The sequence below is a fragment of the Caloenas nicobarica genome, chromosome 8 (genome assembly GCF_036013445.1).
Source record: "Caloenas nicobarica isolate bCalNic1 chromosome 8, bCalNic1.hap1, whole genome shotgun sequence".
Lineage (NCBI taxonomy): Eukaryota > Metazoa > Chordata > Aves > Columbiformes > Columbidae > Caloenas > Caloenas nicobarica.
Window position 1 is genome coordinate 7,580,957 of NC_088252.1, and position 26,714 is coordinate 7,607,670.

The 26,714-nt window shown below is 48.7% G+C and overlaps 1 protein-coding gene across 1 annotated transcript; it reads right to left on the reverse strand.

The window, feature by feature from the left end:
* ITM2C (integral membrane protein 2C) lies at window positions 1-24,106 on the reverse strand. The gene is made up of 6 exons (XM_065640152.1): window positions 24,002-24,106; window positions 10,007-10,144; window positions 7,930-8,118; window positions 7,572-7,682; window positions 3,681-3,831; window positions 1-2,407 (listed from the first exon to the last, which is right to left on the reverse strand). The coding sequence occupies exons 1-6, from the start codon at window positions 24,104-24,106 to the stop codon at window positions 2,316-2,318; spliced, it is 786 nt and encodes a 261-aa protein (XP_065496224.1). The 3' UTR covers window positions 1-2,315.
* Between the last annotated feature and the right edge of the window lie 2,608 nt (window positions 24,107-26,714).

Genomic DNA, 26,714 nt, shown 5'->3' on the forward strand with positions numbered 1-26,714 from the left:
TCCTAAGAAGTAAGGGTCCTACCAGACAAAATATACAAAGCATTTTATGTTTTCTTTCTAGACAACTGCATTCTCGTATGAAACAGTGACTATGTTAGTTCACCTTAAAGAACCAAGGTTTGTCCTTACAGCTGCAGGATTGCACAGAGTTAGCATATTCAATGACCCATTAATTCATGCAGAATCAGAAGGAAGGGCAAAAAGGTCTGTATGCTCACCTGAGTGCAGGCTTAGGTCCCAAGAAATAAGGAGAAGCACAGGGCTTAAATTTACCAGTTTGCAGTAAGTGAACCAATTCTCTGACCCACTTCTTGTCATCCATTCACAATGAAAGGCCAGCGCTAGTAGCAAGTTATCACTGGAAAAACACAACGGTACCACAGAAAAGCAAATACCGCGCTGGCAGTGAGAAACTTCCCTTACCAACCTGCATGAAGTGCACATAACTCTTCATTTTACATCAAGCTTAAAGCAGAATGAGATCAATCTGTCCTCCTCTACCTGGTAAAATTTAATGTTTATAGTTGACTCTACATTTACACCAAAAAAAAAAACCACCTCAGCCTGTAAGACATAAAAATTCCTATTGCATTACATGACCATTTTGAGATCCTGTTTTATTACGAGTTAATTATGTGAAAACATTATTACTTAAAAGTTTTATTCTAAAATATATTCACTTTTTTTTGTTCTGCTGAGCTAATGATTGTACTTGCATTTACTTTATCCTTCCTCTTCTAAAACAACAAGCTCATTTCAACAGATGGTGAACAAGTCCAGATTTGCTGGAAACCAGTTAACAAAAATATGCCAAGTTGAAACTCGCTCTGTTCTTTCAAGCCAAAAAACTGCCTGCATTTCAAGAACCTAATTAGTTTTAATTATATTTATGGAACAGAGGGAAGAATATTTAATTACTCTGCAATTTTTCTGTCTGATGATCAATAGAAATGCAGTTTTGTTCACACAATTTCTCTGCAGTGTATCAATCAGCTGGATCTTGCCTTGTATCAATATCTGTACTACAATGGTGCCTGCAGATAATGTGATACACAGCTGGACAATATTACTTACTATTAAAACAGCTTTCATCAGGAGTTATGCAAGAATACACATTCTGTTAAAAAAAAAAAAAAAAACCCCTGCTTCTGCACTTGCCAGTAACTACCAGTTCTGCTGCTGACACCACTCTGTACGTCGGCATGGTACCCGTCCGCACACAGATGGGATCTCAAGAACTCAGAAAGAAAGACCAGTGCGAACATAGCTTACCAGGCAAGCAGAGCCGGCTGGGATGGACACGGGGCTGGAGAAACCCACCAGCTCCACCCGTAGCCATGGCCTACAGTGGGACATCAGTGGAGCTTTGCCACCTTGCATCAAAGATTCACCTCTTTACTGACTGGGGCAGACAGACAGCAGAGCTGCCCAGGACCCACAGCAGCTGCAACTGCGTGTTAAAGGCTACACAGCCTTGCACTTCACTCTGCTTCACGGCCTGGGAGCAGGGACATGCTGTGTCACCCATGTCATTCCCAGCCCACCTCGCTGCCCCTTGCCCAGGCCTCCTGCCCACCCCGAACACCCACCAGGACACCCTGCATTGCTCAGTGGGTCACACTGAGCCACATCATGTTCAGGAGGAGACGTGGTGAGGGGTGAGCCTGGGAACCAGCCACAGATGCAACGCATAGCGGTTGCCTTCATTGTTTGAAAATCTAGTCTTCAGGGGGACAGCACAGAGCAAGCTGGGACCAGCACAGTATGGTTTGGGCAAAAACGATCCTTCTGCTGAGCTTTTGGAATCACCCTGTCTGTATCCTCACAACTGCTCTTTTCCTAACTGCATCTGGTTATGTATTTCTGGTCATTGTATCAGCATCAAAACGGTAACCCTCCTCTTGTACATATGCCTTCTGTCCCGGTGCCAAGGCAGCCTCCAAGCACCACACCAGCCTGAAATCACTCAGCCAGGAAAAAAGCACCTATTCCCAGCACTCCTATTTCTCAGCCATCCCTTCTACCCTAAACTTGCTCCCAAAAGAGATTCTGTCCTGGGGTGTGGAAAAAGCTGCATCTACTCCCAGACTTTGACTACTGTGTAAATTTAAGCCCAGCAAACATCTCAGGTAGGTAGCAGGGAGAGAAGAGAATCCACTATGGGGCCACAACAGACCCAAAAGGTTAGAGCTGCACAAGCAGGGGAGGGCGTAAAAAAAGTAAGACAGGTTGCCATGTGTGAAGAGAGGGTTGAGAGCATGTGTGTGCGTATGTGTGCAAGCAAAGCCAGGGAAGGTTATGTCGGGACAGCAGCTTCATGACTTTTTGCAGATAACAGTTTCGACCACAAAAGTGTTTTCAAAGTGACGAATACGATGACAGTTTCCAGCCTCACGTCGACTGATACCTAGAAGTGATTGAAAGAGAGGAGAAAGGAAAATCAACAAGTGATAATCCGCAACAGCTGCAGCAAGCAGGGGAAGAAAAGCAGATGAGATGCTACCGCTGAATGCTGAAATGCAGGAACAGCACAGCCCATATGAAAAGCAGTGTAATCTGGTCTTTGGAAGAACACCCATATTCTGTAGGCCATGGTTGTGCAGTAAGAGCTGCCATGAGCTGGGGAGCTGCATGGAAACAGCTGGTTTCAGCTGACAGCATCTCAGTGTTATCTCAGAGACCAGAAAGCCCCAGGAAAGCAACAGAAGTCACAGGCTGGTACAGAGCACAGCTCTGAATGTGCCAAGGAGGGTTTAAAACAGCCCCTCTGCCTGTTTGTATCCCCACATGCATGAATCCAGCCACGGCCTCAGCCTCTCTGGGGAACACATAATGCTCCCCGTGCCCTCAGCCTGCAGGACCTCAGCTCTGGGCAGCTCTGCCAGGCAGCTGCTCCCCTCCCACAGCAAACCCTGACCAGCAGGACCATGCCAGGGCTCCACGAGCGCAGCGGCCGGCAGCCCCAGGTGCAATTGTGCAGCTTCTGTTGTGAAAGCAACCATGGACCCCAGCCATGGTGACTTCTGCACCCCAATGCTCTCAGCACCCTGCAGCTCCCTCAGAGATCCAAGCCTAAACTTCATGCTTGAGGTAAGCCTTTAAGTACACCCATATCTAAAAATAAATAAATAGAAATACTGAAATTAAGGAAGTTTTTTTTCAGCAATATTACCACTTGTATATAATACATATTGCTGGTTTACATGAAATCATTTTAAGGTAGTCCAATGTTCCCTCTTCATAACTATTTCCATATTATTAGGAACTTAATTAATTAAAGGCAATTTGCAGATGTAATCTGCTCAGAATAGCTGCCACTGAAGTGTCTCCATTAGGGAAAGTTTCCCAACAGTTCCCAACAGCCCTGGCATTAATTCATCCCCAGGAGCCCACATGTAAATGAATTGCTGGCTCCTGCAACCATTTTCTCAAGGTTTCTATTAGGCTGACAGAGGCAGCAATAAAACACAGCAGCAAGCATTCATTTACAGCAGCAGTATCACAGATTTGGATTTACATAAATTAGACAGGAAACACCTCAAAAGATCTCCTGTGTGCTTACACCCACAGGGAAACCTCCCCTCTCGCCATGAAGAGGCCAGCGTGGCTGTAACAGCAGAAATAACGACTGTGATGCGGGGGGGAAAGCGAGTTAGAGCTGAACACAGCAAGGCTCTTACGTCTCCTGGCGCTCCTCCGCTTCAGCCTGTAGGTCTCCTTGCCGCTGCAGAGGCGGTAGATGAAGGAGCCGAGCTGCTCCATGTCACTGACGTGTTCGGTTGCAATCATCTCCTCCTGGATTATGTACGTCTGAGGCAGGTATGTTCCTTTCTGGAATGACAGTTTCCACAAAAATAAAGACCAACTGTGCCATGACCTCCTGCTCGAACAGAACTGTCTCACACAGAGCACCAAGGACAACCAAACTGTGGAAAATTCACTGTTTGGAGGCTCGAACTCCGCCTACTGAGGCTGGTTAATGCGCTAACCTGTCCTTGCAGTAAACTGTCCCATACTACTAGCAGAGGGCACTAAAACAGATTAGATCCAAAAATTGAATGTTCACATAGGGAATGAAGCCACTCCTGTTATAAACTAACCCCAGTGTTAAAGGAAGGTACACAAAGCTGTACCTCTGAGAGCACAACGAACCCATCTGGAAACAGACGAATGTTCAGCCAAAACGCCAGGAACTCTACCGAAAATGTGCATTTTACATTTACTTCAAAGGCAAAACCAAAAAATGCCAGCCCTGCTCAGATCCCAAGAGTGTCCTGAGTTTTCCACATTTCGCCCTCCTCCTTGGTCCACTCAGCACAGCCACAATGATTTCCTGCCCTTACAGCCCACAGGAACGAGGACCAGAGATGGGCCATGGGCACACATCTAGAAACACGACCCTGCATGGTAGCGCTGGGCACTCAGGAGAACACGAGCTCTTGGCACAGTTCATGGCCCAGGACATCACTCAGTGATGCTGAGGCAGGGCAGGAAGGCGGCTCGTGTCAGGGAGTGAGCCTGGGCAAGCAGCGCACCTGAGCTCCTTGCTGCTGGGGGGGAGGCCACTATGAAGATCAGGGTGATGAGTGGGGTGACTGGTAGGGGACATGGCAGAAAGGCAGCAGAGGCTAGAAAAAATGAGAGAGAAAATGGGGGACCTGGGCGCACCGCAGGGATGCAGGCAGCCTCTTGCCCTGCAGGAAAGAGATCTGCTCAGCAACAAGGACCCTCTGCAAGCTGAGCCCTGGATGCTCAGGGCATCTTGCAGCTGTCTGGGCATCAGTGCAGCAATAAGCGGGTGTGTTACAAGTACAGCTTGGGCTGCTTCTGAGCAGGCCATGAAGCAAAGCCTTACTTCTGGTCCCTTCCATTTTAGAAGAGTCAAAGAAATAAAAGAACCAGCAGATCATGGGGCCAACACAAATATAATCAGAGGGGAATGCAAGCAACAACAGCACAATTTCAAATATCGCCTCTTCAGTTTCCGCCACAGGACTGGTTATCTCCATAGAGATGTACCTGGAAACATGCTGTCTTAACTTAGCACTGTGCTGTTGGGCTGGCATAGCCGACTGGATCGATAAAGCTCTCCTCTAATGCTAGAGGACTAGACTATTAGTGGAACTTTGTACTACACTAACACAATGTTCTGCAAGAAATTCAATTATTGATTCTCTGGGAGAGCACAGGAAAGAGCATGTGATATGTGCAGTTATTGGCAGGAGCCGTTGTGTTAACACCGGGGCTGGGGCTCAGGATTTGCCATATCCCTGACACGGCAACAGGGCTTGGAGAGACCCGCACATGCACACTATCCAATTTCTTAATTGTTTTAGATTTAAATAGCTGTGGCAGTTGAAGTAGCCAGGAATCATCGCCCCACCATTGCAGGACTGTGCAACAAGCATGACACCTTCAATTCTCCACCAGGAGTTTTAAGAAAACTGGAGCACTGAGCATCTTGGGTTCTGCAGATGAGGATTGTCCACCATTTAACTGGGTCATCTCCAAGGTCCTGGTGCTGCACGAGGGGAGCATCCCTGCATCCTTTTCTCTCAGATACTTAAGCAGCCCTGTCCACTAAATCGTCACTCCTACGCACAATAAACACTGCAAGAAGCAGCAGAGCTGGCATTCAGAAGCAAAAAAAAAAAAAAAAAAAAAAATCAGATGCAAGAGGCCTGGTAACACATCTGTGTTGGTCCTAGAAACAGGACTGAAGCCACTGAACATCTTTAAAACTAAACATTCAGCTGGAAAGTAGTCTTACTCGTTAGGGACTTGACTGGATGCAGAGAAGCAGAGGAGGCAAAAGGGGGAGCAAGAGGAGCGAGGCAAAAGCCTCCAAGTCCAAGGACCAACACAGCCCATCCAGCATCCAAACAGGAGCACTTCAGAGCAGGGACCAAGTCATCAGGTGAGGAAGGTTCTCGACAGCAGAAAGAAATCTGTCCTCTCTGCCTGACACAGTCCACCAGCAAGGCTGCGCCTGTGGACACCAGGTTCACAGGACAATTGAGCTGGGACGGGACCTCAGGAGGTCTCCAGTCACACCTCCTGCCCAAAGCAGGGGCAGCTATCAGATCAGACCAGGTTCCTTGGGGCTTACCCAGTCTGGTCGTGAAAACCCTCAAGGATTTCAAGGAGGTAGCACAACCTCCCTGGGCAATTTGTTCCACCGTTTACGTCCACATGGCAAAAAAACCTTTTCTGACCTCAAGACCAAGCTAAACACTTCAGAACAATGTCTCTAAGGTACATGTTAAAACCTCCATAGACAGACTGGACATTTACTTATCCCAATAATCAGAAAGTTATTTAAACCCACATCTGCTTTGTACTCTCTTTAAAGAATCAAACATGTAAGACCATTTTAACTGTATTTTATCCCCTTTTGAATTCAGGTCCTGATAAAGCATAATTTTCACTGACTGTGATTTTATATCTCTTATTTTAGGATGTGACCAGCATTCTCAATCCCTCAGTTTTTTCCTGGGGCTCTGCTGTCAGCTTGTGCAATCCCACCTTTTCCATTTCCCTCTGCGCCAGAGACTGGTCAGCTGCCATGGTCAGAAGCTGGTTGGAGCGAGTTGTAGGTACATGTGTGTCGTACCCCAGCAGGGTTCCCAGCGCATTTGCCAGATGGTCACAGTGCATGAAATTGCAAGGACTGCCAGGAAATAAATGGGGAGTCAGACAAGGATGGGAGACCAGGCATTGCTCAAGGCACAACCTTTTGCCTCTGAACTTAACTTCTACAAAGTTCATCACACTGCATGTAGGAGTGGCTGAGTGCAGGGAATTTACAAGAGTTAAGATTGGTGAGTTTTTCTTCTTTTCTTTTAAACAGACTGTCACAGAAGGGAGTAAGAGACCCAGGCTTAGTGCTTTGCTTTACCTCCAAAAGACCAAGACAGATATGCGCCTTCTGCAGTCTTAAAAACCCTGTTGGTTTTGTTGTTTTTTTGTTTTTTTTTTTTCCTGCTGTTAAGATTAAATAGGACTCTATTTTAAGACTGCTTTCAGTCACTGCAATAGTGGCACAGGCTTTTGGACCGAACAAAACCGCTGGTACTAAACCAAATTAATGCCTGCTGTGAACAAAACTGCATGAGCCCAAGTCTGGTGTTGCAGCCCGCAGCACAGTGGGGAGGGCAGCACAGACTCCTCCCCAAAACGGTGAAGGCTGAAGGCCTGGCACACCCCAGGGGACACTGAGGGCTCTGCAAATGGCAAACTGCAGCAGTAACCACGGCAAGAGTGCAAGGAGGGAAATTTTTATTTTTTCCCCTTTATTCCTACAATCAGTAAACACCAAAGGGAAGGAATCTGCTGCTTCTCTGTGTCACCCTCGTCAGGTTGATCTGCCATGCCAGTGTTACTGTGATGTTTGCAAAATTAATACTTCAGCTAAACTCTCTGAAGCCTTTGCTCTGTGCGAAGGCCCAGCTCTGCCAGGGCCAAGACTTACTTCCACGAACACAGCAAGTCTGGCTTCCCACAAGCTTCTAGCTGGCACCTAGGAGCCAACTCGAGAAAAGCATGCAGAATAAGCAGGATTGCAGCTGTACCTTCACGTTAACCAGCAGCTCCCACAGGTTGCGAGGAGGCATCACTATAGTGGTGTTCAGCTCGATGACGTAGCACTTATCCAGCGTTATGTCATGGTAAGCTGTCAGACCCTGCATTCCAAGCAGAGAAATTAAGGAATTGAGCCCTTCGCAATGAAACGTGGCTGTGAAGATGGGTGAAAAGAGGGAATTCAGGGAAGAAACTGCTGTAAGCAACAAACCTGTCCAAGGACAGCTTAGTAACAAGACCATCATCGACATACGTGAAAACAGGAATAGTGCTAGGCGGCGAGCATCAGGCTGGTGAAGCCCAGCCCAGCCCCATGCTACAACCCCAAGGGTCCCATGAGCTCCTTACTCTCTGGAAATCGTGGATGATGTCCGCAGGGTCACTCCCTCCAAACTGGGGCACTGGGACGTTGATTTGCTCGTAGTTCTCCTCAATGTAAATCTTGACGTCTTCGTGCAACTCCAGCTGCCCTTTGAATGGTGAGTACAGCGAGTCTTCGTAGAGGACTCCGCAGTGAAACACGCTCTCACGGGGCAGCTGTGGGGACAAGATGACCCGGGTGGAGGCACAACACTCATACAGCCCACTAACAACTAGAGCAAACACAGGAAGAAATGTACCCAGACTGGGTAAAAACACTCTTTTGAAACAGATGCTTGAGAATATTTCAAGACCAGTCTTTTAACCAGAAACTGTTCTTGATGGAGGTAGTTCAAAGCACCCTCATGTCTCCCTTCCTGCTAGCCAGGTCTGAAGAGAATAAAGGATTCTCTGTGGGATTTCACAAGGGATAATTCAGAAAGGCAAACCGATTGCCTATAGGCTCTTATGTTTCATAACCAGGCTGTTCAAATCCCTCCATAGACACGGCTTCCTGTAACTGCATTTTTCTACATAAGGCATATAACCTCAGAGTGAGCAGAGCATCATTTCTAAAGGCACTTGTAGCTTGGATATGGCAAATGCACCAAAACAGAGCAGCTTCACCTCATTGCAAAACAGCAGCTGCTGCTCTCCCAGGCTCCAGAAGAACAACGTATGGGCGAGAGAGCTAACGCAGGGTGAGTGATCAAGTTTGAGCACAAGGATCACAGGGACAAACTGTAGCCATCGGAGACTGAGACATAAAGGCCTCATCACCTTGGTCCCCAAAGCATCTCTGAGCACACCAAACAGGTTTGCCACCTATCTGGATGAAAGCTGCCATTTGGTATCACAGGTCGCCAGTGCGGGTGACAATAGGTGGCCCCAAATGGACCAGTGGGCATTTCCCAGCCCCATTCAGCACACACCAAGGGTTGGTTATTGACTGGGTGATGGACCAAACGCTGCCCACCACCCAGTCAATAACCTACCCTCAATGCTGGGGGCTGCCACCTTTTCATAAACAGGTGCCTACACCGAAATCCCTGCACAGGGTCCCATCACACTGACACACGGATGTGTGTGGGGTCAAGTAGCCCTCCAGTTGTCACAGAGTTTTCAGATCAGGTACAAATCAGCACAGGTAAGAACAAACAGATGTATCTGAAAACAAAGATTGCAGATTAATCTGGCAGCAAGGAGATTTATGGAGGAAGGAAGTGTATAAACAGTCTGCATTGCTGAGTGGATAGGTACTGGCTGCAGAGACGAAGGCAGCCGGTGGTCCTGGGAGAACTCATTCACTAAGAGCTGCTTTGCAGCAGAACAAGGGCTTCAGCGCAAATCGATGCTCTGGGGTTTCTTGGCTAAACACTCACCAAGACACACAGCTTAGTAGTTTCCCCTTTAAAATGCAATTCTGTCTGTCTCATTCCCTATGCTCTGACCCACCACAGCACTGCCAGCCCAGCACCTCAGCTAGGCCAGGCTTTGCCAAGACTACATGGAAGAAAATAGGCTGAATTTAATGGAGGTTGAAGGCTTACCTTCATACCATCTCCCACTTTTCACTTCTCCACTTGCTTTATTAATAGCAGCACCTATTTTTGTTACACCTACAGAGCTTTGCTGTGCTGTGGCCTAAAAAGCCTACTGCAAAAAGCTGTTCCCTTGCCTGTAACTCCCTGCTCTCTCCAGGGCTTGCTTGACCCTCACAACAAGCCACACTTTGAGACTGCCTTACCCTGACAGCAGTAACGTTGGGTTTCAAAGGTAGAGCCGACAGGATATTTTTTAAGGAGATTAAAAAAAAAAAAAGGCCAAACAAAGCCACCAGGAATGGGAAGAGGAGGGTTTCTGGAAGGCCCATCCTGGCAGTCGGGATGGAGGTGAGTCTGAACCTACCACTTAGGACGTGCCTCGTCTGCAGTGCCCAGAGGACCAGCTCCCGAGTTACAGCAGTGCAAAGTAATAAATAACAGCACCACCTCTTTCAAAGGGTGAAGTCGTTTGTCTGTCTGCCCCGACCGAAGAGCCAGCAGACCTTCCCAATTGCCCCTACCTGGGTGATGAAGAAGTATCTGTACACATACATCGATGCAAAGACCAAGCCCAGGAGCAGCACGAGGAGACCCATGGTCAGGTAGCACACTCCGCTGAGCGATGACCTCCGGCCCTGCACCACGGGCACCGGCTCCTCCTGCGAGACAAAACCAAGAGCATCGGTCAGCTGCCGTTGCGAGGGATCTGAAAAGCAACTATATTGTATACAAAGGCCATGAACAGGTTTGCGGTGTGTGACTGAAGAAGGCAGGCACCGTCCTGCAAGGTGACTTCACATCCAACAGCATTCGGGCAAGAGTAAAACACTTCTTGTGCATTTTTCTCTCTGACATAAAGTATAAATAAATATTACATATATAAAAATAAATAAATACACGTGTGTGTGAACATACACGTATATATGTACACTCTGCTTCCCACTAACTGCTCAGAACAAAGTCAAGCTTTGTTTCAGTGGGCGATAAGGATTGACCAAAAAAAAGGAAATCAGGAACTTGCAGTTCCTGGCTACTAAATGTAACTGCATTTCTCTCGTGTTTATACTCAAAAAGCTTTGTTGAAATGCTACCCATCCTGCAGCATTTTTCAGGGGAAATTTTTGCAGTGGAAATTACTGTTCTCAGAGAAGAACCTACTGGTCACGCTGGAGTGAGCCTACCTAAACATCTGTGTTGATCACCTCAACTCTGTTTTCAAGCAGGTTCCCGCACACCTTCCAGGAACACAGTCAGAGCTTCAAAAGAGAAGAGATCTGCCTTTCTTAGAGCACTGCCTGATCCACACAGACAGGAGCCAGCTCACCTCATTACAGCCCTCAAGAAGGAGGGCAATACAAAGGCAGGGTTACCTCCTGGGACCGCTCATCCCAGCCCACGATGCTCTTGTTTTTACGACCAAAATAACCCTCTGAAACATTAAGCAGGAGGATGTGAGGCCTTTCAGAAGCAGATGAAAGAAGCCGGTTGAGAGATGCCCCAGTTTCCACAGAGAAGAGCTGAAAGCTGCCCTCAGGTGAGCAGGCGGGGAGAGACGCCGGGGAGGGCTCCTGCAGATTAACTCCTCTGCGCAGCACCTGATCCGGCACATTCGGTACAGAAGATGCTCTCTCCACAGCCAGCCAGAGATCTGCACAAGCTGGAGGAACAGACTTAACATGTCTTTCCTGCCCCTGATGCAAGGGCACCCCAATATCCCTAGGCATTCCTGGGGAGCCCATCAAGCAAGGATGCCCAGCTGAGCTCCACGGAGGTGCAGAACAGGGCAGAGCCGGGATCCTGCAGCCTCTCTGCTACCTGCCCCCCTCCCAGCTGACGCCGACTGTTCCTGCTATCGATTTCTTCTTTTCTAGCCACATTCAGACTGACAACTGCAACAAGCAAATTGCTTTGGGAGAGCTCCAATTCCAGCGCACCTCCAGAAGAAATTAATCTATATTATTTTCTCCTTCATCCCAGCTGTTGAAAGAGCCACAGCACCTCTATTCAGCACCAGCTCCTTACACTGAAGGATCAGCATTTAATCAGTTTGTTGCTGCTCCTCCTGCAAATAAAGGGATGAGCAAACTGAAAAATATCACATTTTAAGTTAATTTCCAATCTTTCCTTCCTCTCCTTCTACAGATGAGGGACAGGAACTGTGAAAAGCCACAAAGAAGAAAAAAAATCATATTACCAGAGGAAGTTTAAAAGCTCTCTGACACGAACTGCTCAGACAGGGAAGTCATGCTATATGTCAAGTGTTTCACAAAAACAGATTGCCCCAGATACTTATCATCAGATACACAGTGTAGACAGTGGGGGTGAGGAGGAACGAAAAGCTCTCCTGCTACTGACACTGAAGCACGGCTGAGAAAATGTTTAACGCTCTGCAAGTGAATTACATCCGAAAGGTGTCAGGTTCCTGTGATGGATAACGCACTGTTCACTTCCTCGGTGAGCTGCACGTGCAAACTCCACGGAGAGCTTGGGAAGAGGGTTCAGAAGGACACAGCAATACAAAGAGGGGAAAAAAGCTGCTCCCACTAAAACCTGTGTTTGAAGAATGGTAGGGAGGGGCAAATAAGCCCTCACTGGTCTGCTATTTGCTAGAGCAGCTCTGTGCTCTTTGCACAGCCAAAGGCACAGGGAGACATCCCATCCCTCACTGACAAAGGAGGTGAGTTTGGCTCCCTACAAAGCATTCCTGGCTTTGGGAAAAATGCCTCAGTTTTGCATTTTGGGAGAGGGTGGGAGAAGTGATGCAGAGCTTTGCCCCGGGAGAAGTTACAAAACACTAGGAAAAATGAAAAAAAAAAAAAAAAACAACACAAAAACCCATCAAATTCTAAGGGAGGAAAGAAAAAGCTCAATAGCAACTATTCTGATGGAGCAGAAGTTAAGACAGTGAGGTTAATGATGCTTTCAGGCAGGTCAAGGGGAACAATTAACCACAGCCCTGCAAAATATTGAATAAAAATCACCTGTGCAAACCTTCACTGAAACACGCATCTCTCTCCTCCAGCCCAGTAGATTAAAAGGCCATCAGCCTTTGTCGCTATGAATTAACTACAATTTAAAAGCAACTACACACCCGCCAGCACATCGGCTTTGGGCTGGAGGCATTCTCAGGGCTGGCAGCCTGTGGACGGAGCAGTGCACAACCTGCTTTCACAGCATTTCACTCACGATAAGAAACCTTCCCAGGCTGGAAAAATCCAGCAAGCTTCTTCCACAGGCTGCTGCCCCGCTCACGCCACACTGTACCCCTTCTCCACAGGCCCACCTCTCCCTGCAGTAGAAATGTGGGTATTTTAAAAAAAACAAGAAATCCAACGCAGCTGATTTCCATCTGTTCTTGCCGGAGGACGGGCTGGCTCCCCAGTAAGGGAGCAGTTTTCCCCTGAGCTAACCTTATCATAAAGAGAAGCAGGCGGTCCCAGCAGCAAGCTGCAGGAAAGCCATCCCTGCCAGAAAGACCCCCAGGACCAACCAGGAAACCAAACCAGGCACCGTGCTCATGCCGCACAGCAGTTGTTGCAGATCTGGCAGCATTGCCGACCTCCATGAATTTCAGTGGTGGGGAAGAGAAACAGACTTGGCAGAGCGCTTCTCCTGAAGAGCAGATCACACCTTCAACACATGCATTTTCACTGAGGACAAAAATCAAAATATTAACATGCAACAATGCTGTCTAACAACGTTCACCAGATGCTTAACAATATTCCCTATGAATTCATTAACCAGATGCTATTCTTGCAACAAGCCACCCTACTGTTTTCTCTCTCAAACAACTATGGGACTTTTTTGCCCAAGAGAAACGGGAAAGGTTGGAGTCAAAACCATCCCTGGACAAAGGCATGGACAGGTACTTCAGTTCATCAAATGGGTTCTTCTTTTTTTTTTCTTGTTTTAAACACAGTATTCTAACAGATGGGCCTATTTTCCACAAAAATGAACATAAGGTACTTCCTCCCCGCACTGGGCTATGCAAAAGATGAACATTAATTTGCTTCTCCATGAATGAATGGATGGAAAAGTGACAGCAGCAGAAGAGCACGATGTCCATGGTCCAGGTGCTACTGAGGCACAGGCGAGGAGGATGCCCAGACAGACGCACAGATCTGCAGTGTATCCCACTGTGATTTCAGGGCAGGAAGACCCTGCCACTCCATGTAATGACCCTTTCTTTGCTGTGTATTTCTTGGCCCCACCACATGCCCCAGCGCCGGTGCAGGCAGTGGATGTGGCCGCTTTGCTGATCCTACAGAAAGGGCCGGTCCAGCTCCCTTTCCAGTGGGAAAACTGGGAAAGGCCACAGGTGGAGCTCCTTCCTCCACACAACCCAAGGGGAAGGCACAGCTCGCTCCTCCCCCTCATGGGCAATGGGGGAAAGCATCCATCTCTCACGGAGAGCACCTGCGCGTCTTGGTGTTCTGCCAGGCGTTGTCCTGCTAATACATCATCCCTCCGGGCAAGAGACAGAGGCAGCTCCAGCACGCGCCTAAATAACCAGACATGCTGACTCAGCTCCAGCTTGCAGGTGCGATTGCTTCACAGACACTCTACCCAGCACCTGGCAGCAGACAGGATATTGGAATATAAAAAGGAATATCCTTCCATGGATAAAACAGGCTCTTCGCTACGCTTCAGTGCCCTGCCTGCTCAGGGGGCTGGTACAGGAACAGCACAGGCTGCGGATGCCCAGATGGGAGAGGATGAAGTTATGATACAGACCATTTGGTAGAGGAGGCTTGAAATTAGCCTGAGGGGGGGGAAAAAAAAAGTCCTAATTCAGTCTTTGGGGATTTCCTTCAGAATTTCACGTCTTGCTGAGGACATGATGAAAATGGCTGGTGTCTCATTATCCCTGTTTGTAACAGAATGGCTAAGGAACATCTCTCCTGCAGGGGTGGGGGACAGAAGTCTGGCTGTGCTTCACAGGCACAATGTCCAGTCCATGGCATGGAAATCAAGCCCAAAGGCCAGAGCAAGACAGAGCAGGGAAACCATCAACGCCTGCCGAGCAAACCCCCCGGCTTCACAGTGCTGAGCCTTTGGACACACAACGTGAGTAGGAGCTGCAAGCAAGAACCATACCCAGTGAGGTGCTGCCTTTGGTATTTCTCATTAATACAGTACAGGTTTGTGAAAAATAGATATTTGATTATATCGCTCTTTCATCGCTTATGTCTTCCTGAAGTTGACAAAGTGAGGAAATGAAAGGTGTCACGTCCTGCCTTGTTCCCTCCTGAGTTGCAGAGATGGGCTCAGCTCACACCCTTTTCCTGCTTCTTTAGCTTTGGAAACAGCTCCGAGTTCTCCACGAACCATTTTTCCTGCATTTCTGAAACACGCAGGCTTGAAATCTTTCATTTTAGGTGTAGCAGGGCCTGACAAACAGAGGACACAGCTCGGCAAGTGTCTAAATATACACCTCCAACAGGCAAAGAGGCTTGCAGCAACTAAAAATAGTAGATGTGATCTTGATGACTGACGAGGTGAGAAACGCAATGCAGAGTAAATACTCAAAGGGATGCAGTCTGGAGCAGAGTGCTATCTGAAAGGCAGTAAAATATGTCATCCCTCTCTGGGATGCTGCTTGTTTCAAGGGAGCAGCAGCCTGAGCTCTTGATGTAGATGATGTACTGATGTAACTACAGCCACTGCCACAGGCAGCCACGGCTTGCTCAAAGGCTGCAGGCTCAAAACCTAAGAAACCCACATAAGAAAATTAATCTGATCTCGCCGTTTACTAACTTCTGTTAACCAAAGGCCAATACAGACCATGGGAAAAGAAAAAATCAGTTCAAGGTCTCTACCTTCAACACATCAAGTCCCATATTCACAGTCAAAATCAGTAACTGCTTTACAAGATGTGAAGACTTGCAATAGCAACACCTCCAGTGACTTCAGATGGCCAAAGCCTGTGGCTGACTGCTGGCAAACTGCAGCGCTGCCACTGGTGTCAGCTGGTACGGACTGACCTCTCCTCTGATGTGCCGGGCTTGGCTTTCGGCGTCACCTCTCAGGAAAGTGACCCCCATGTCCGCACCGCTGCCGCCTGCTGCTCCTGCATGCGGATCAAAGCCCTCTCGCCCACCCACCCCACAGACAGCATCCCTCTATATGATAAAAAGCGCCAGGGAGCTTGTGGGATAAATTGTAGAGCAAGGAGATTCCGATCTGTGTCCCAGAGACAACCCCTCCCATATTTAGGCATTCAGATGCAGGGGAGCTTGGTGGTGAAGGGCCTCTGGGGACACCGGAGCAAGCAAGACTGGCCAGCCAGGGTTCCGAACTGGAGCACTTGCCAAGCAAGAGCTCTGGAGAAGGAAAGTGAGAGCAGACAAGAAGGGGGAGAGGAATGGAGAGAGATAAACCATCGCGGCAAAGGCAGTGTGCATCCTTGCATCCACCAAAGCATCTCCCACACTCCAACAAAGGCTCCTCTGCCAGATGAACATGAAATGAGTCCTGTCCTCGAGAGCAGTTATGCCTGGAGGAAGGAGAGGGAGTGAAACGAGGAGAAATAGCAGTGACACCAAGGGGGAGCAGTGCCTGGGCATTGCCCTGGCAGGGAATCCCAGGGGTCAGTGCTCAGCACCAGCAGTGAGAGGCCTCTGAACGAGCCTGTTACCTGCAAGGAGAGTCCTTCCAGGCTGAAGAGCATTTCTAATGCTTTAGGGTCAGGGGAAAAAAAAAAAAAAAGTGTGCATGCATGGAGAGGTATATATACACACATATATATTTGGCACACAGTTTCCAAGGCAACCGAACTCCCTGCGCGCAGCAGTTGAGCAGCACTTGTGCAGGGCACGCAGAAGCATTTCCACAGAGAACACAACTAGTGGCTTTTGGACTCAAAGATGCCTGGAAGCTAAAAAAAAAAAAAAGCAAGTCTGTAATTAAGAGACTATCACAGCTGAAGGCAAAAAGGTTGCAATAAATGAATCTAATCACATCTTTAAACGATACCACAGCACGCGATTAGAAACAAAGTCACCTGCCTCAGGAGTCACTTTGCAGTGCTGGAAATTAGAATATCAAAACCAACCACTGGCTAATGAAAACCCCCAGCTTTGTTGCTATATGACAAAGACAGCAGGATGTTAAAAATGCGGCCTCACGTGTGGGAGCTCCTAAGCGCTCAGTGATCATATTTTTCTTCTCCCTCGCCAGCAGGAGAGATATAAACCCCGCTCTTTTCTCCTTTTTCCATCCCTTTCTGCAATTAAGGGGCTGTTTCTCCTCCCTCTTTGCACAGGGGTGAGGAATTCATTTCCATATATTATTTTATTTTCTTTTTTTGGCAGAGGCACAACAACTTCCAGCTGGAGTTTTTCCAGCCTCCCTCTCTTCTTTCCCAGGAGTAAAACCATTCAGACCATTAGCAGAACCAACAAAGCCCCTTGTGAAAATACGGCTGTTCTTACCAGGCACACAGCTAGAGCCCCGAGTGTCGTACTGAACAGACAGGCAGGCAGAAGAAAAATAAACGGCTGTGATAAAGAGGAAAAAAATGTCCCAGCCTGGGTGTTTAATAGCCTAACTGGCAAAACATGGAGTCTGATATACATGGCCTGATTTCCAGAAATCAAAAGGAGCTGTAGTCACTCACTGTGACAATAGGGAGAAACGGTCCCTGCCCTGGGGAGGCTCCCCCACCACAGCCAAAAGGCTCTGGGGCACCTGGGCAGACCTCACCTGGAAGCACGCGTGGCCAAGTAAAAGCCAAGGGCTGATTTTTTTTTTAATTTTTATTTTTTTGTAACCCTAAAGTGGGAAGTGGCATTAAAAGAAAGGGAATATTCCCCAGGAGAAGAACAAAGGTTAAGCTTTGGCATTGGGTCTCAAAACCTGCCCAGAGCAACTAAAGACAAAGGGCAGCTCAAGCGAGAACGGAGCTGCTCCAGGAACAACGGAAGCTCTTAAATGAAGGGGTTGGCAAAGTTCAAGAAAGAGACTTGATTCAAAGGTAAAGACACATGCAGGTGGGCAGACACCTGACTCCTTAAAAGACCTTTGATCAATGCCAAAAATGTTCAAGAACACTGAGAAACTGATGCAAGGAAATGCCAACAACTTTCAGCTTGTTCTCAGCGTAGTGTCCTCCTTCTCCCAGGTGAAGAGCAGCTGCTACCGGCTGCCCACAAGACCAGCCTGCTTGATTCCACCTTCACATGTGGCTTGGGAAGAAGCACGACATAAGCCTGACTGGCCACCAAAGGGATGGCCTGTCCTATGGCAGGACAGCGGGACCACGCACTTGGGAAGGAGCACGACAGACTTCCCTTCTGACAGCCACACACTCACCTTTTCCCAGACTAAAACTGTACAACTGCTCCAATATAAAACAAACACACCTACCAACCCGGGCAAGAGGACCAGGGAGTCCTGGGCACAAGCCAAGACTAATTTTGCAAAAGGTGCGAAGGACTGGATGCTATCTGAACATGCCTGAAAGCAGAAAACGTGACATGGAAAAGACCTTTGTACATATGAAAATGTTTCACACAATTTCACCTGAAGAGTTTTTCACCACCAGTGATGGCTTTGGATGCTAATGAAGCACCAGAACAGAACAAGAGTGGGACAGAGCACTCACCTGAACACCACGGCTGGGCTCTGACCACTGCTTACCCCAGAGAGCTCCGCCTCCGGACAGTTTGGGGGTCCAAACAAATGTACAATTGAAAACTACAGCACCTGCCTCCAAGCTTCTACAGTCAGGCAGGCGGAGATGGTCAAGAGCAAATTAGTCATTTCGGATGTCACCATGACAAGCCAAGCACTGCTGATCTGGTTGTGGTCAATTATACCATCGCTGTCCCACCTCACCCTTCCAAAAAGGTAGGCAGAAAGGAGGGCACAGCCACAGCCAAGACGCTTAGGAGCTGGAACAGCCAAGGTACTGCCTTCTGCTGGCTCTGCAGACAGGAGAGGGCATGGGAGCTGTAAACCTCTGCTGTTTGTTCCGAGCAGAGGGGTCAGAGTGCAGCGCTTCCTGGAGTTCAGGCTGAAGCATCTTAACAAGGACCTAGATTTCAGGCTGCAACATTTGCCTTTTCCCTGAAAATCAGGACTTACACAGCATCGCACCATAAAAGAAAGTCACCACTCCCTTTCAGAAACACTGACAGCCATTACCTCTTCTCTCAGCAGCAGTGTAAGAAAACCCTGACAATCAGTCCTACAGTCAAAAATTCACCAGAAAAAAATGGTGTATAGTTTAACAACAGCAAGAGAAAGGAGCCAAATTTGCCCTTCTCAGCTTTATTGTTCAAACTGACTTCAGGTTGTCATATGCAGGAACAGGAGCTGGACACAATCGTCCTTGTGGGTCCCTTCCAACACAGGACATTCTAGGTTCCTGCACATCACCTTGGAAGAAAATACCCATCCAGAAGTGAAAATGCCTCTTCCACCTCCTGTAAACCCATTAATGAGCAAAGATTTGGTATCTGCAAAAGCAGGAATTGCAAAACTGTGCACAAAGACACCTCATCTTCCCTGGACGCTCCGTCTCTCCAGACCTGGAGGCGATGCTCTGCAGCCAGGGGCTCCCTCCTCTGAGCAGCCACCTGTCGGGCCACCTCTCCCAAACGGCCCCATGAGCAGCAGGGTGCAATAACAGGGTGAAGATCAGCATTCCACTTATCCTTGCTCAGCACAGGGCTCCTTACAGCAAAGCAAGGAGGGCTCCTGTCCTATGGACGGGACATATAGCGCTGCAGTAATAATACATGCAGCGTATGCAGCAAAGCTTCCGCCTCATAAGTACTTTCGGTTCATTTGCACCCTTTAAAACCGCTTCTTTTAAAAGATATTTCTTGGTTTTCTATGTTTTGCCAAGGAAATTGCTGCACTCAAAGCAGGTAAATGCAACAGGTTCTTCCCATGTAAAGAGCACCCACATGCAAAGCTGCATTGGCTTTGGCTCTTCTCCAGCTTTGGAAGAATGTACATCTCTACACACACATTTCAAGTTTCTCCATCCCCAGCTCTTCAGTCTACATCTCTTTGGTAAAAGAGAGCTCCGTGTTTCCAAATTCAGTTGCATTTATAACATTTCTGCTGGAAATAGCCATTCTCTCCCCTAATCCCTCTGCCACTTTTAGCCAGATCCTTTGTCATGCTCAGCTGGAATATCAAATATTCATGTCCAGAGTCCGGGAAGATACTGAAGTCTAGTATTTCACTAGAGTGGATCCTGTAAGAGTCTGGAGATATTTTTTCCAATTCAGCCCTTTTCTTCCACTTCCAAGGCATCCCCAAACCAAGGAGAACCAAGAACCAGAGACGACACTTCTTTTTAAGCTGATGACTCCCTACAAGACACAAAAACAAGTCATCACTTCAGCCCACATGGATACAGGAGGCTTGGGCAAAGGCCAGGAATAACCTTCTGTTACAGGAGGCAGCGTCTTCAAATTAATATCTACCATGTTTAGATTCCTAAATCAAGACCTCAACATGGTGAAAATACTCGCAGCTCAGGAGCATCAAGCCTACAAAAATGTCGATGAGCGTAATCAATCCACATCGCTGCCAGCTAGTTTTTCTCTCTGCATTTACAGCTTGCTTTGTGAAAAAGCCTGTTTAAAAGACATTTCCTCGTATCCCCTTCCCCAGCCATCTGACAAGGCAGGGGAGCTGGGGCACAGCAACAGCCCCAGCAGCGAGACACTGTCTGCCTGATAAGAATCACAGACTGGCTGGGGTTGAAAGGGACCTCTGGAGATCATCTAGTCCAACCCACCTGCTAAAGCAGGTTCAGCTATAGCAGATCGCACAGGAATGTGCCCAGGTGGGTTTCGAATGTCTCGGGAGAAGGAGACTCCCCAGCCTCTCTGGGCAGCCTGTTCCAGTGCTCTGGCACCCTCAGAGTAGAGAAGTTTCTCCTCATGTTTAGAGGGAACCTCTTATGCCCATTGCCCCTCATCCTGCCATTGGGCACCAGTGAGGAGAGTCTGGTCCATCCTCTTGACACCCACCCTTGAGACATTTATAAGCACTGATAAGATCCCCTCTCAGCCTTCTCTCCTCCAGGCTGAACGGATCCAGCTCTCTCAGTTTCTCCTCACAAGAAAGGTGCTCCAGACCCCCAATCATCTTTTTAGCCCGCTGCTGGACTCCCTCCTGTAGTTCCTTGTCCTTCTTAAACTGGGGAGCCCAGCACAGCTCTGGCAGGCTGAAGATGAACGTGATCATAGGCGCCATCTCAGGACAGCCTCTCCCAGATACAAGACAACAGGTTCTGCTTTCTGCTTCCCCTCCCGAAAGGTCTCTGTGAAAGCACAGAAATCTGCCCGTTGTCTGCAAACTGTGCCGGTCCCCACAGATGCCGCTCTGCGCTGCAGCGTTTGATTCACGCCGGGTGGGCAGGGAGGAGCGTTTGCAGAGCCCTTGGCCAGGGCAGCTGAGCAGCCGATCTCTGCTACGTACAGAGCAAGAGGGAGGAGAGATGCCTCTTCCCTCCAGTTCTTATAATTTACCTCTCCTGAAGCAGAAGATTTTAATGAAACCCCTTCTGCTCTGGCTCATGCGCTGTCTCTGCAGAATAACTAGCTGCTGGTATTACAGAGGTTTACAAGGAAACAACCCACAAAGACCCCAAACCAAATTTTGACTGGAGAGCTCCAGCCATCAGTTTTACTCAGTTCCTGTGGATTTCAACATCCACCACAAACGCAAGGACCATATTTCTCAGAGCAGTTAAAGACATAGCGTATGTATTTATTTCCAGTTCTGACTGTAAATCTGGAGTTCAATTAAAACTCACTGAATACTATTTTGCATCTGGGAAAATATTTTCCAACAACAAATTATTTTACTGACTGCACAACGTCAAACTGCCTTCTGCTCGAGGCTGCTACATCCTGCCAGCTCCTACTAACGACAAGATTGTTTCTTTTATAAGTCCTTAAAATGTTGCAACTGCCTCAAAATTACATGGATTTTTCTGACAGTTCAAACTGTATATTCTTTCCAATTCAAGCTGAGCTGCACAGGGGAGAAACAAGGCTCAGCACATGCGAGCTTGCCATCAGGACTCCTCACCTTCTACTTTTTGGGACACATTAGTATCAGAGATATCTTCCTGCCTGCCATATCTTTGCATTCACTGAGCACCTGCCAAAATTCACAGGCTGCAGAAGCCGCCGCTGAATCACTTCCCAGCTCTCATCGGGATTGAAGTTGTGAGATCAAAGAGGAGAGGAATGCAGAGCATCTTGTTTGCATGTCACCAATGCCATTTTGCTGCAAGGCAGCTAGAGCAAGACACACACAGACAGGAATTACTAGCAGCGGGAGAAAGCGTGGCAAGAATGCCTGGCTACGGAAAGACAAACCCCACAGCTTGGACATTTTACGAAGCAGCACATCCTCTTGGTCCAGCTAAGTCTAAACCATAACCAAAAGACCATTACCGAAGGATCCAGCGTCACAGATACCCTGAAAAAGAGCATCAGGAAAAGGCCACCTGCTTGTCAGTGACGTGCTGCTCCCTGGACACCCTCATGCTGCACTGACCACAACTTGCTCCTGCCCTTCTGTCGTGGGTCTTATGCTGATTTTCTCACATGCCCGTCTGCTGGAATTAAGAGACTGTTGAAGGATCTTTGTTTTACAGTCACATTTTTATGTTCCTTTGCAGCTCTTGTGGGCTTAAAAGAACAACACAACGCCCCTCAGGAGTCAGAGAAAGGCTCAAGGCAATGTAAAGAACCCAAAATTTATTGCTACTTAAGCCAGCTTCATTCATCTGGCAGGATCTGAATTGGAACAACTTTGATTGCTGGGATCTGGCAGCACTAATAATGGAAATAAGCTTCTGTTATTTTTATTTTTTATTTTATGGCTTTTTAAACTCCTTTTCTCATGGTGCATGTGAGAAGGAACAAGACCCTGCCCAAACTCATGCAGCATCGGCAGAACGACCAACTCCCCTGCTGTGGAAAACTGGTTTTATGGCAGCATGAGGTGGAAGTCCAGTACAATACTCAACTTTCAGGGTTGAATATCAAAGGTGGGAAGAAACTTACTGCCTTCTTTTGTTCGTAAGTAGGAAAGATGGAGTCTGGAAATCACTGAGAGACCACAGCTGGCCACATTCCCCCATTACAGGTTTCTGTACAGCTCCTAGACATTAGATTAATAGATGCAATTATGACAGACCGAGTATGTTCAGATACTGGCAGCACAGCTGAGAGCTGCAAGCACATCCGTGCATTTTGTGAGATCATTATGATACAAGCGACTCCCTGAACTCTCTGCAGAACTGAGCAATCTCCCAACGCCCCTGCTGCAGAGCAGCTCTCCGGGGCAGGTAATCCCCACTCACCCAGCAAGGCACATGAAGAGAGACACTCTGCACTGCTGCAGGAACAGAGCAAAACCACAGCTCCCGTGTAGTTGTTTGAGTCAGGGAGATGTTAGGGTTCGATATATGATCAACATGCACGCACAGTCTGAAGCATTTATGAGGAATTCAGGAATGCCACTTAAGTCTCCTGCTCTGATACAGAAGCACTGTAACAAGGTGGACTTGATGACATGGGCCAAGCCCACCTCTCTGGACAACACCCTCCCACTACGCAGGGTGGTTATTTACCCCTCGCAGGGTGGTCCACCCTCACAGAAGAGCTCGCAAGCTGAGGGTTCTCTAGCACAAGAGGCTTCAGAAACACTCAACTCCTGGCCAAGCACAACAGCGCCCATTTCACCTGCCCCTCCTCCAGAGGGGCACCAGCCACACCGCCCCTGGTACATGCCCAGCCCTGCCTGCCCGTGATTCACACTGTCCGGGTGGGACTCGACATACCCATACCCCAAGGCCCCGGCCATGCTCTGCATCTGCCAGGGATGCCCCAACGCCTTCATTCGCCTCATGCCTGGCCGGGTCCCAGCCTCTGCAGGCACGAGTGCATATTCCCCTGTGATGCCCGTCACCTGAAGCCAGCAGAGCAATTCAACTTCAGCACGTCAACTCCCATCTTGAAAACTGCAAAGCATCTAGAGAGCTGTGTGTGCTCTTATCCCCTTGCTTCTCATCTTGCTCCAGCACCAGCTGTCTTGTTCCTCTCATCTCTTCTCCATGACAACCCTAAGGCTTCCGAGATGTTAGAATCTGAAATCCACCCATGAATGATCAATCCCAAATGACATTCCCCCAGGCAAAACCACCCAGACCTAAGAGATGAATTATAACGCCACTTTTCCCCCGGGCCATTTACTTCAGTGCCCAAGGATGGCTGGTCCCCGTAATGAAGCAACTACGCTGCTCCATCCCTTCCCTACTTATCCAACTTCAGATGCCTACGCACCTCCTAGGACATGAGCTAATGTCCAGAGCACCGGACACTTTCATCTTTCCCAGGGCAGCTCTCCGAAAAGCAGGTGAGCTCCGAGCAGACACCTGGCCCCACGCACGCACCTTTCAGCTCCAACTTAGCAGAAAAAGGGTAAGGACCCGGCACAAAGCGCTGCTCCCACCCCGCCCGCCCCGCACTCACGGCGCCCGAGGGCAGCAGCACGGCGCCCGCCGCCCCATCGCCCCCCGCCTTCGCCTTCTCCGGCTTGAGCCCCGCCGGCGGCTGCTGGACGCCGATCTTCACCATGGCCCCGCGCCGCCGCTGTCCGCGCCGCCGGCACCGCCACCGGCACCGCCCCGGGGAGGAGCCGGCGCCGCCCCCGCCCCCGGCGGAACCCCGGGACGCTCCGCTGCCCCCGCCCGCCGCCGCTGGGACCGGGGAGGGGGCGTCCTCCGGGAGGGGGTGTCCTCCGGGACGGCTGTGAAGGCAAACGGGGGTTTGCAAGCGGTAGGGCTGTGCCCGAAGCGCCGCCCCAGTCTCGGGCAATTACACCTGTCCCGGGGGATCTGCTGCCAACAGCACCGCGGGTGCTTCCCAAGCCCAGCCAAAGCTCTGCTCCCCCGCCAGCTCTTGCTTCAGCAGGCTTCTGCTGCAGCTCCTCGGCCCTTCGGGAGGTTTGAGGATGCAGAGGCAGCCCCAGGAAGCCCTGGCTCCCTGCGGTGCTAAATTCTCAGTACTGCAAGCGGCACAGCTGAAATCAGGTCACCAAATAGAAAAACAAAATAAAACACACCTAAACCAAGCTACCAAGGCTGAAGACGTTTCAGCCTAGAGCAGATGCACACAGGGAGCAGAGGTTCCTCTGGGGAAGCTGAGAAAAGCCAGTTGCTGTTGGTTTCAAGGCCTGAAACCAGAATTTGTGGAGGAACCAAAATTATTCAGGTGGCCTCTCTCCCACAGTCAGCTTTGCGCATCAGAACAGATGGATTATCTTCATAATGGGGACAATGATCCAGAAAAAGTCCTTCCTGACAAAAGCAGAGTGTGGCATGCAGAAGGGAATTTAGGCAGGTTGCTCTTGTGCCACTGGTTCTGGTCTGCTGCCACTGGACAGCGTGTGGGGAGCAGCGGGGAGCAGCGCTGCCTGCGAGGGGCTGCCTCGAACAGCGGCGCATCCCCGGGCTGTGTGCAGCATTCACCGGAGCATTGGCACAGCGAGGAGTAAAGGACACATGCTGACAGCTTTGTCAAGGTAACAAAATGGAAAAAGGCATTAACAAAACCCTCTCCACCAGACATGGGTTGTAAGGAAAGCAGCAAACTGTCAGTGGAGAAACCAGCAGTACGCTTAGGTTGATTTGGTCCACTTAAACATAGTATTTATTTATAATAAAGTTGTTATGAGCATCTTCTTTAGATCCAGGAGGATTCATTATTTACTGAGTGCTTTACCTCATGTTATGAACTAACCCATTGATAAATTAGTGCTAAATTTTATTTGCAAAAGGCATCTTTGGCAGGTATTCAACACTGACTCACAACAACAATTGCTCATAGTGCTGACTTGCCATTGTTCAGTATTTAGAGCCGTTCAGTCCTCCTGGATCCCGCTGCGTGGGTAAAAGTCGTATCAGGACTGCAAGTTTTATCTCGCACAGAGATAAGGGGCAGCAGTTCCAAAACAGCCCCTAATCTTAGGAGCTCAAACTGAGACAAGATGGTCCCAAGCTCTGACATGAGGAACGCTTACAGCCAGATCCAAATATCTCACAGGCAACGTGCCAACCGAGAGCCACCACACTAGGATCTTCCATGACAAAAGCTACAAAGCAATTGCTAACTACTCTAATAACATTCATCCTAAATGACATGCCTTAGAGCATGGAAATGTCCAGAACAGAAGCAGAGGGGCAGAAATTCCTGCGCCCCAGTCTACTTGATCCACCAGGTTATCCTGCTTTCTACCCTGTTCATCACTCTTGGGCATGGCTTTCACAGATTTGGCCCTGGTTTTGTGGGGGGTTTTGTTGTTGTTGTTGTTGTGGGTTTTGTTTGGTTGGTTTTTCTTTAGATTGTTTTGCTACACTCTTCATGGCATCCTGCTTTCTGTACAAGAAATGCTACATTACTTCCTTTGTCTCCAGTGCAATGGTCCACTGAGCAGCTCTCATCACAGAGAAGAAATCTAAAGCCAGGCTGCCAGCTGCGGAGAAGTGATATGAAATCTCTCAGTATATCTGATAAATGGCAGAAAAAGCTTGACAAGAAAGGCAGAAGTTGTAGAAAATCGGGGTTTGTTCTTTGCATTTGTGGCAAACATGCCTTCACCTCCCACCCCCAACCAGTCGGTCTGCAGGACTGGTGGGACAAGCCTGCAGCTGGGAGAGCAAAGGATCCTCTTCTAATATTTAGGCCATATGTGAAAGATACTAAGAGAAATAAGCATGAGGCTACTGACAGAACTAGATTATTGATTTTCAGAGTGGCGAATGGACTGAACGGCAGCAGCACCCCATGCCAGCAGCAGAGCACCAGCCAGCACTGACAGTGGCTCTGCTCTTTCTATGCAAGGCAGGTACTGGCCTGTCAACTACTGCATCAACCAGGTCTTCTCTGGAGTACAGCGCTTAATTTCCCATTTTAAGTGGAAAGTAGCACTGATCAGATATGCAAGACAGCCATCAGAGCATGTGTGTGGATCAGTTTGACTGTTCTCCATCAGGAAGCCTCACCTGAGAGGCCACTGCCCTCCCTGGCCGCTGGTTCTGCAACTCCTGCCCAGGCACGGCTGAAACATCATCACCCTGTAAAACATGAAGTGGACCCCAAAAGCATCGCTGAGCAAAGACTGTCCCACATGAGGTCCAGAATCCTGCAGGATGCTCTTGAAGTTCACATGTGCTCTTAACATTTT

Coding starts and splice junctions, on each gene's coding strand:
- ITM2C (XM_065640152.1), bottom strand. CDS start 24,106: ATGGTGAAGATCGGCGTCCAGCAGCCGCCGGCGGGGCTCAAGCCGGAG. Junction 8,119..10,006: donor GATACTTCTTCATCACCCAG/GTAGGGGCAATT, acceptor TTGTCCCCACAG/CTGCCCCGTGAGAGCGTGTT. Junction 2,408..3,680: donor GCGGAGGAGCGCCAGGAGAC/GTAAGAGCCTTG, acceptor AATCACTTCTAG/GTATCAGTCGACGTGAGGCT.